Source organism: Sesamum indicum, linkage group LG11 (genome assembly GCF_026168435.1).
Source record: "Sesamum indicum cultivar Baizhima isolate 11 linkage group LG11, ASM2616843v1, whole genome shotgun sequence".
NCBI classification, from domain to species: domain Eukaryota; kingdom Viridiplantae; phylum Streptophyta; class Magnoliopsida; order Lamiales; family Pedaliaceae; genus Sesamum; species Sesamum indicum.
Genome location: NC_142667.1, coordinates 1,987,097 through 1,998,115, shown reverse-complemented (window position 1 = coordinate 1,998,115; position 11,019 = coordinate 1,987,097). Strand labels below are relative to the sequence as shown.

Genomic DNA, 11,019 nt, shown 5'->3' with positions numbered 1-11,019 from the left:
CTTAAATAGGGCTCAAAAATAGTATTCATAAGTGATTGAAATGTAGAAGGGGCATTACATAGCCCAAAAGGCATGACAAGAAACTCATAGTGACCATTATCTGTGATAAAACTAGTTTTTGGAATATCCTCCTCTCTCATCCTGATCTGGAAGTATCCTGATCTTAGATCGATTTTAGAGAAATACATTGCACCATGTAATTCATCCAATAACTCATCAATAACAGGAATAGGGAAGTTATGCTTTACTGTGAGCTTATTGAGATACCTGTAGTCAACACACATCCTCCATCCTCCATCTTTCTTCTTAACCAGTAGGACTGATGATGCAAATGAACTCTGACTGGGTCTTATGATGCCACTTCGCAGCATTTCCTTGACAATTCTCTCTATTTCTGTCTTTTGTCCATAGGCATACCTGTAGGGGTGCTGCCTTCTTGGTATTGCCTCAGGGATCAACTCTATGCAGTGTTCAATCTTCCTCTCAGGTGGTAATGTCTGTGGTTCCTGGAACACAACCTCATACATCTGCAGCACCTCTTGTACCTTCACACTTTCCACACCTTCCAACTGAGATTTATGACTCAGTAACAATTCTCCCTGCAGTTCCAGATTCCTTCCTCTCATAAGTTGAGCTAAGGAGTGAGTGGATAGTGCCTTTGCTCCTGCCTTGCAAGGTAGTGCCTTCAAAATCATCTTGCCCGAACCTTGACTCAGAGTTACTTTCCCTTGGTGAAAATCAAGTTCAATGGGGTTATACAACCCAAGCCAATCACACCCCAATACCAAATCATAGCCTCCAAGTTTGAGTAACTTAACTGAATGTGTGAATTTATGTCCTTGAACTTCCCAGTTGAATCTTGGGCATGTTAACTGACTGGTGATCTTGCTACCATCTGCCACTCTCACCACCATTGGAATCGCATTCTCCAGTTTACATCCCAAGAGGTGGGCCACCTTCTCATCAAGAAAACAGTGTGTGCTGCCACTGTCTATCAGTATGAGGATTTCCTTATCTCCAACTATCCCTTCCAATCTCAAAGTTCTGTAATGGAAGTTCCCTTTCATTGCATGAAGTGAAACAGCCACCTCCTCTTCCTTTTCAGTTTCTGTCTCTGGAACCTGTTTATATTGCTCCTCCTTCTCATAGTCCTTGGTCCCCTCATCCTCTAGCAACATGTATACCTGCCTATGTTTACATCTGTGCCCTGGAGTGTAGGGCTCATCACATCTGAAACAAAGGTTCTTCTCCCTTTTTGCTTTTACCTCAGCTTCAGTCAAGAATCTGGTAGGTTGAGTTGATGGTCTTGGTGAGGGATTCCTGTTAGGTGGTTTAAAGGGGGGTTTTGGTGGTAAACTTTTGGTAGGGTGATGGGCTTTCTTCAGTATAGCAATGACCATTTATTCCTGGTTTCTAGCAAGGTTGATAGCCTGGAACAAGGAGGTAGGTTCACAGTTTGTCACATACAACTTCACTTCATCCTTAAGGCCACTGATAAATTTCATCATAAAGAATTCTTCATCTAAATTCCTGTTGAAGATAACCATTTGATCCTTTAATTCCTCAAATCTCTCGAGGTAGGCATCCACTGTGGTTTCATGATGCAGCTTATTAAATTCAGTGGTCACCTTGGCATAGTTAAGTGCCTCAAACCTCCCTAACACATTAACCACAAAGTCATCCCACGATTTAAATTCCTTCTTCTCCACATAACCTTGGTACCAAAGTTCTGCTCTCCCTTGCAGGTAGATAGAAGCCATAGGTACCCTCTAATCCTCAGGTATCGGTATCAGCTGAAAATACCTCGAGCATCTCCTTATCCAACTCCTAGCATTATCTCCATCAAAGTGTGGAAATTCCAACCTGTTCAGGATATTGTATGTCCCTGAACCTTGGTTTCCCCCAGTTTCCTGTCTGTTGTTACTGACTCCTTCTTGTCTTATAATGCTGTGTGGTGTGGTTCTAAAGTTAGAGCCCTTATCCAAGGAAGCAGTCAATCCTTCACCCAATACAGATTTGTTTTTGTTGTATTGTTGCATCTGTTCCGCCATACCTTGTAGTTGCTGTTGGATACCCAGCAGATTATGCTCAATGTTCAGCACTGTGGCCTGAAGGCCTTCATGTGCTTCAACCATCTGGTCTATTCGTCCGTGGAGTTCATCCACACTAGCTTCCCTTTTTGCTCTTTCATCTAAGAACATGATGTCTGCCTTTTTCTGTGCTTCTTGTAGTTCCTTCAATCGTGTTCCGTCAGCCATATTTTTTTCTTTTGTATGATGTTTTTATCTTTTTAAGGTCCAAGGATTCTGTGGCTCTGAGGCCAAATGTAACAAACTGAAACTAAAAATGCGATTGAAGTTAAAGAATGGGGGTGGGAAAACAGAGAACAGAGATGAGAGGAAACAGAACTTTTCATAAAATCAATAATGCCTTCCTTACAATCAATTCTCCCTTAAGAACTGAAGGTTACAATTCTAGACAAAAGTGTAAGGAAAAGAAAAGTCTGTCAACTAAAACAAAAGATGGCAGCTTGCAGTAATGGCTCCGTCCTTCCTCAGACTCTAATTGGTTCGCGGCTTCGCGTGTCTGTGGTTTCAAAAATAGGACGACAGTAGCTATAGCAACGGCTCACTCTCTCCCAGTCGTACACGTGTCTATTGCCTGGCCAAATCCGGAATAAGGAACTCCCCCAATTATCCCAATTTAATCCGCTTCAGAATTGCGCCCTAATTGCGTTGAAACGACATCGTTTAGGACCCCCAACTTGCGATTTTCCCCAATTTCATTCATGCCCTCGATCGGACGGCCCTCACTTGATCCTTCCATCGAACGGCTGCTTTTTAATGTCGCATTTTCACCTAAAATCGCGACAGTATCCCTCATATTAAGCCACTCCAAGCAAGCTATAAGTATTTCATTAGTCAAGAAGGCAACGCAAGATCTATAATAAATATCAAACACGAAGCAAAGCAAAAAATGAAGAGCATCGCATTACGGCCCCCGGGCAAAAAGATGGTCGGGGTTAGAACAAAATAGCATCCAACAAAAGAATAGAAATATTTCATCCCAATTTCAGATGAGGGAAAGGAGCAGAGTAGAAAAAGTAAAATTGTTTCAAGTCAACAAAGGGGGGAAGGTCATCAAGCTACATCATCATTTTCTCCCCATAGGCGGGGTCTTCCTTTTCTTTCTCAGGCTGGTCATCAGGACCATTCATAGAAGTGGTGGGAGTTTTTACATCAGTGGACAAGGGGGTATCTTCTTCTTTCGACTCGGGGGGGGGGGGGGCTTCATCAAGGATGTCACCCAATATAGAGTCAATTGTTGCTTCGATGGGGGGTACTCCTTACCTTTGCCTCAACCTCACCCAATAGATGATCTAAATCTCCTTCTACAAAATCAAAGTTTTGCAGAATCAGTATAAAATGGGAATGAAGTATAATTAAAGGATGAATGAAAAAACAAACCTGGATCAAGCGGGGCTCCCATTTTTGGGAATTGAAGGCTCAACAAAGGGATCAGGTGCATTATATACGACAGTTTTGAGGTCAAAGAAAGTAGGCTCTTCTCCTGAAAGGGGATACCCTTGAGCTTGGTATTGCTCATTGCAAGCCAGGAAGCCGTTCAAAATAAGGTTTGGCTATTTTGGCCACTTCCTGTCGATAACCTTCGAACTTTTTGAACTCCTTTAGGCGGTTTTTCAAGTAATTCCAGCCCACCTCTAAGTTAGGAAAATCTAGCACTGCTTTCTCCATTACCTTCTTGATGGCCCCCTCGTGACCGCGACCTCCTTTTGCAACTTTTGTAGGTCCCTATCCAGCTGCTGACAACGGCTTGTAACTTCCTTCCCTTCCTCTCTCAGCTTGGCATTTCATTCCCTAGGCACTCTACCTATCCTTGAACTTTGGCCTTTGAGCATCAGTTGGAGGGATGGGGGAGCCCCCTGAAAATCGGAAGAAAGTTCCTCACATATGAGACCGCCTACAGAAAAAATGAGAAACATCATAATAACATCCTAAGGAAAGAGAAATGCACCAAGGGGTCAAAAATTTGGACAAATATAAAGCCACTATCCGCTCAAGTTCTTCTCGAGGGAGGGGGCTAGAAGATGCTTATCACCGGAGGACAAGACCCCCCTCCTATGATCAGCCACTAGAGAATTCTTTCCCCTCTCCTGATCCAGAAATTGGCGACTATGAAAATAGTCTCAAGGAGTGCCCGAGGACTTGAGGGGGGTATACCTATCATCTTTGAAGGATGGGGGGAAGATGGGGCATCGACGACTGACGAGAAGAAAAAACTCCCGTAGAACCAGGCGAGGATTCTTCGAGGAGTTACCAGTAGTCGGTCCTGGAGGAAGGAGGAAATAGGTTGCTTGCCTTTTGACTCACTAGAAGCAAGACCCCCCTTTGAAGACATGGAAGTGGGGGTCCCCCCACGATGACCCCCCAACACATGATCACACATAAACTTGCTAAACATGATGTTTTCTATTAGAAAATCCAAAGGAAAAAATTATTATTCAAAGATACACAAGAAAAGAACATAATAGTAAAAAGAAAACAAAGAGATACCCAAGGAATGTCCAAGGGTTATGTTCGAGGGGCCAGGCCAAAATGCCCTAACAGTCTTTCATCAATAAGGGATTAGCAGTCATAGGAATCTCATTCAACGTGGCCAATAGAGAAGATAAAGCAACTGTCCTCGCCCCCACATTCATAAGAGGCAGAGTCTCTTGAACCCATTGATTGGGGAAGGACCAAGCATGGGAGGGGAGGACATAGAAAAAGCTATTTTTTCAATGTTTTAGAGGAGTTGGAATCGGCAAGAAGGACACCCCCTTGTAAGGTAGAAATAAAAGAAACCCATCTCAGCTCGCTTGAGGCGGTAACACTTAGCAAAGACATGCGCTATTACAAGGGACCCATGAAATTGGAAAATCATAAAAAAATCGACCAAGATTATAAAAGAATTGGGGATAAGATCAAATCAAGTCTTATCTAGACTTATTTTAACCTCTTTCTCCGAAGATAATGGTGGTTTGAAAAGTCCCAGCAGAGGGGGATACCCCCTCTATAAATACAGGCTCAGTTCCCAAACCGGAGCACCTTCCAAAATTTGAAAAATTGCTCTCTATTCTTGCTTTTGCTATCGAATCGCACTCTTATCATAATTTTTTCTATGAATTTCTTAATCATATCTCAATTTCTCAGGGACGATTTATTTTTTACGACTATTTATTCCTAAATTCGAGACTAACTTGAGTATCAAAGTACTAACGTTTTTTTTGCAGGTTTCATTTTTTAAATTCTTTTGCTTGATCGGCCTAAGTCCATGACCAAGGTCTAAACTTGTTAACTCCGTGCTAAAATTGCACGCATCATACACAAATATTCATAAAATTATATAAATTACACAAATACTTTTATTAATAAACAATAAAATAGAATAAATTTTTAATAAATAGAAAAATACATATATTTCAAAAAAATTCAGAAAATTGCACCAAATTATAAAAAATACTCACATAACGTAGCAAAATGAAATTTTCACAATAATTACGTTTGTTTTCATTATAAGTAATATATATTTATACATTCGTTAAAAATGTGTATTAAGTCCAAATAAATTTGCTAAAATGTGTACTTAATATTACAAAAAATAACTTTCAAATTTTTTTTATACAAAATGCATATTTAAATGCATAAAAATCAGAAATTTGCAAAAAAAATAATAATAGAAAATTCAAAAAAAATTCAAAAACATTAGAAAAATTGCACATTCTAAGAATCTAAAAAATCCAAAAAACAATCACAGAAAATTATGAAAAATCATAAAAATGGCATACGTACGTACATTCTAAATTTTTAATTACAGAAAAATCTGAAAAAGTTATTAAAAAATTACTAAGAATCAAAATATTTTTATAAAAATGACATAATAATTCGCTAAAAAAATTACACATTTTATATGCAATAATTCGCCCAAGAAAATGACATAAAATTAATAAACATTCATTCACACAGTACACATTTTACATACACTAATTCACCCAAAATGTTAAAGAATCATTCCTAATAATGTTCCAAATAAATATTAATTTTTTAAAAATTAAATAAAAATTAAGAAAACCTTGTGCCAGACACGTTAATGAGCAAAGAAAAGTATGCAATGAATGGCTTAAGACCATTGATAACACAAAATATTTTTCATGAGATTGATATATATGCACTACATGAAGTATATTTATTTATTCAAATTTGTTAGAATTACATAAATGTAACTAGCATCTTATATTCAAATCAGACGATTAAAATTCTAATCAGACTGTTAGATATGATTAAATAGATAAAAGACTACATTCGCTGAAGTTTTGGATATTTTTATTACACAAATATTGAGATTTTGTATATGGTCCGTAATAAGAGAGATTCAAAATGGTGCAACCTTCAATCATGTATGTGATCTTAAATAAGACTATTAGATATATTCAAATAAATATAATCTTATATGTGTTTAAATTTGGAATTAATCCACCTCGTTGATGTTGAGTTATCATAATCGGAACGTATACTAAATATTTATAAACACATTTTGGAATGGCTATGAGTTCCATTAGGAACGGTAATGATAATTTAAAAATTAGTACGGTTGATGAATACAATTAGGAAAGGTGAATTAAAAATAAATTTTGGAAAAGTTTAGGAAATTTAACTATTTCAAATTTTAAATTTCCCACCTATTTTTCAAAAGGCGCCATATTAAATTATATTGGAACTGATTTTGGAATGGACAATTTGAAAAGTAGTTTCAAATTTTAAATTTTCCACCTATTTTTCAGAAGACGCCATACTAAGTTATTATGTAATTGGGATTGGCACAGTCAAATTGAAATAACCATTCCTACTGCAGATTTCACAAAAATATCATTCGATTTGGAATATTTTTTGGAGCGGGTCTTGGAATGGTTTTTGGAACTCCACAGAAAGCTGTTAGAATACAGCCATTGCCACCACATTTAGGAACGAGGTCTGGACCACGGTTTGAAATGCAAAAATGACCTTTAAAATTTAGCCGTTGGAATGGGTCTTGTAGTACAATATTTTCTATCTATTGAAGTCGAGCCAAGTTGTATCTCACTTTGAAATGGTACTTGAAACAAACTATTCCACAAAAATCATACTTAGGAATGGGAATTGTGATACAAGCATTTCTAAAAAATGAAATCATCTCAAATTGTAACTCATTTAAAAATGATTTTTTCCACTGCCCTCTATATCAATAGTCTTTGAACCACATTTTGGAACGGTACCCATCCGTCATTGGCTAGCCGTTCCAATGGTTATAAAGAGTTCCAAACTGCGTTACAATATTCTATTGTTCAACTTTTGGCACGGTAATTCCTGCCATTTTGAAAATAAAGGATGAAATTTAAAAGGATTGTGACATCAACGACCTTATCTGTTCCTCAAGAGTTCCAATGATCATCCCAATTAGGAATGCTTTATGGACACCAAATCCCACATGGTTTTGTAATGGTGGTTGCTAACATGGCATAGGGTGTTGATGTGGTGCGGAGGCTGGGAATAGTTGAGTCCATGGTGAAAGTTGGTGACGAGAAGGAGTCAGGAGGGGGATTTGTTGGTGATAAACAAAGGATGTCCAAATGCTCAAAAGTTGAAGAAGTCTAAAATTAATCGGTGAGAAATGATCACCGGACGATTGGCTTTCCAATGGGGGCGGATCAGAGGTGAGAGGATGTGCGATAGTGGAGAGTTGATGGGAGCAAGTTTGAAAAATCACGACGACTATACGAAAATAGCATTGGTCGGATGTGGCCGAAGAGTTGATGGAAAAAGATGGGAAATAGTGCATTAGGATCGTTAGAGGGTGACAAAACTTTTAGTAGAGGTCCAGTGTTGTGCGTCGAATAGTGGCTGGCGAATCGACAGAGAAGATGTTTAGGCAGACAAATTGTTAAATACCCAAAGTCTTCTTCACATGATTAACACATTTTTTTTCCCGCCCCCACTCCACGTTAGTATCCACATAGGATGTTGACTATGTAAATTAATTCTAGTTGGCAGTCGGAACCCTAAGTTCTAATTTGTCCGGCTCAAATCTAGCAATTTTTTATCGGTAAGACTAAAATTTCTACTAAATTTGAACTTACGAGATTAAAATTGTCTATCCAATACTTAAAGGACTAATTTTATCACACCCTATACATACAGGACCAATTTTATAATTTTACCATATATTTATATAAAAGTAAGTTATACAACTTATTAGTTTATTCAATTACATCTACACATAATTAAAATATATAATATCATTACCAAAAAAAATTATATATAGAATATTATACATTAGTTATATTATATATTAATAATATATAGATTTACATATTTTATAGTGATATATGTATGCTTGATGTAATATTTTAAAATTATATTGATAATTTACTTCTTTTTTAAAAAAGTTCAATCACTATAAAAAAAAAACTATTTTATTGGAACGACTTTTAGAATGAATTTTTTTTTAAAAATTGGTAATACTTTTTTCTTTTGTAACGGCTAGGCCTACTGCAGCTAAATAAGGTGTTACAAAGTATTTGTAATGGCTTGTCAAAAAGCCATTAAGAATTGTAACAGCTTTTGTGATGGTCCATTCTAACTATTACAAAAATAGTAATATGAAAAAAAATTAAGTTGGAATGGCTTTTATAACTGCTAGGCTGGATTTGATATAAATATTATTGTAACAGCCTTTGTAATACATTTATGTATGATTTTGCTAAATATTTGGAACGATTTTTGTAATACTCTTTGTTACTATTTTGTATTATATTTCTATCTGTTTTTTACAGGCATTTGTAACTATTTTTTTCACTTATTTTGTAATGGTTTTTGGAACGGCCTGGGTTTTAATTTGTAACTGTTTTTGGCACATTCTTTGTAACGGCCCGATGATTTTACATTTTATTGATGCATTACAAAAATCGTTACAAATGCAGTTATAAAATTTATTATTTTTTAACATATTTTGATATTTATTTATTATTGATGCGTTCAAAAAACGCACAGGTCCAATTTATATAATTATGCTCAAAACTTGGGCCGAAGCAAATGCTAGTTCTCAAGGTGTCCCTGATGGTGGACTGAAGAAGGCGTCTCTATTGGAGGACTGAAGAAGTCCCTCTTTGTAGATGAAAGGTGTTCCTCTTGAGGGATGTTGAAATGAGAAATTAAAATAAAAATATGAATTTCATGAGTAAATATGAAAAAAGCATGAGTTGAGAGTTGCAGTGAAATAGCAAGACAGTTTCCAGCTTCTTGAAGGTCTGTCTGTTGGGGGATGTTGCCTGTATTTATAGAGAAAGAGTCCCTCTTCATAGGGATTCTGTTTTTGAGCTGCATTTCCAAAAAAGAAGACAAAAATCTGGGGATAAAGCACAATCTTATCTCCTCCTTGACTTGAGCAGCACGTATTTAATTGGGGGAGGACTTTTTTTACATGAGGACTCCTACTTCTGCAAGGAGTCCTTCTAAGTCCAGAAGTCTAGCTTCTTGGGAGTGCTTTCTTTTTCCTGGACTGGGCTTAGAAGGTGGGTTTGACATCCGGTAGGCCTTGTACCAGGCGTTCTTCTTCGGCTGAGCCTAGTAAATTTTCAGCGGGCGGTTCTCATGATGTGGACCTCCTAGGATGTTACGGCCCTCTTGTTTCTTTCTTCTTTTTGGATCGTTTTGGCCTCTTTGGGCCAACCTATTTTTGTGCACATCAATAGCCCCTCCACTCTAATAAGTGGAGATTTCAACACTTATTAGAGTAGAAATCTTTAGGGATGGGGTCCAAAGAATGAATTTTTCTTCTCTCTGTTTTTTTTTTTTTTTTTTTCTGAATTCCTACAAAGAATGTTTGTAGCAGAACCATGCTTAGAATAAGAATAACTTACTTCGTGCTTGTATGGAGCAAGATTTTTTAGGAGGGTGCCTCGATGGAGGATGGCTTAACGAGTGCCTTTTGTGCCTACTTCGATGTAAGGCTTTATTTTTCTGCAAGAGAATGTTAAATAACAAGACATTTATATATTATGAATAGATCTTGCACGAAGCGAAGTTATTGTGCCTCCTCGGAGGAGGGCTTATTTAAAAGGGGCCCCTTCTTAGAGCAAATCTTAGGAACTTCATCGGAGGAAAAATAAGGTGTCTGCTAGAAGCAAGGTTTAGATGCCTCTATGGAGGAGGGCTTGGGTGTCTGCAAGGGACAGAGCTTACAAGTTCCCCAAAAAAGGACCTAAGTGCCTGCCCGAAGGAGGGCTTGGGCCTTGAATAAAGGTAGTAATCAATCATAGGAGGTCCTCTAGCGTGAGGGGACCGTCCTTTCGGGGGAATCCTCCAAGGAGGTGTGGACACCTTCATTAATCTAACGTCTTAGATCTGTGTTTCCCACAGACGACACCAATGATGCGTTCGAAAAATGCATGGGTCCAATTGATATGGTCTATGCTCAAAGCTTGGGCCGAAGTAAATGCTAATCCTGAAGGGGAGACCAGTAAAAAAGGCGTTAGCGCTCCGACGCCCAAGTTAGTATCGAATTTAGGAGAAAAATAATCGTAAGAAATAAAATGTATTGAGAAATCATGATAGAGCAACTAATTTTGTAAGAGAAATTGTGTTAAGAGTGCAATTTGAATGCTAAAGCAATAATAGAGAGTGATTTTCCAAATTATGGAGGGAGTCCCTGTAGAGGCATTGAAGGTCCTTGTTGGTGAACTAAAGAAGGCGCCCCTGTTGGAGGATTGAAGGCGTCCCTATTGGAGAACCGAAGAAGGCGGACCTGTTGGAGGACTGAAGGCGTCCCTCTTGGTAGATGAAAGGTGTCGCTCTTGAGGGATGCTGAAATGAGAAATTAAAATAAAAATAAGGATTTCGTGAGTAAATATGGCAAAAGCACGAGTTGAGAGTTGCAGTGAAATAGCAAGATAGTTTCCAGCTTATTGAAGGTTTGTCTGTTGGG

The 11,019-nt window shown here is 37.8% G+C and overlaps 1 protein-coding gene across 1 annotated transcript; it reads right to left on the bottom strand.

The window, feature by feature from the left end:
* Positions 1-1,400: 1,400 nt before the first annotated feature.
* Positions 1,401-1,760, bottom strand: LOC148784982 (uncharacterized). The gene has a single exon (XM_088875654.1). The coding sequence runs from the start codon at positions 1,758-1,760 to the stop codon at positions 1,401-1,403; it is 360 nt and encodes a 119-aa protein (XP_088731780.1).
* Between the last annotated feature and the right edge of the window lie 9,259 nt (positions 1,761-11,019).

Coding starts and splice junctions, on each gene's coding strand:
- LOC148784982 (XM_088875654.1), bottom strand. CDS start 1,760: ATGGCTTCTATCTACCTGCAAGGGAGAGCAGAACTTTGGTACCAAGGT.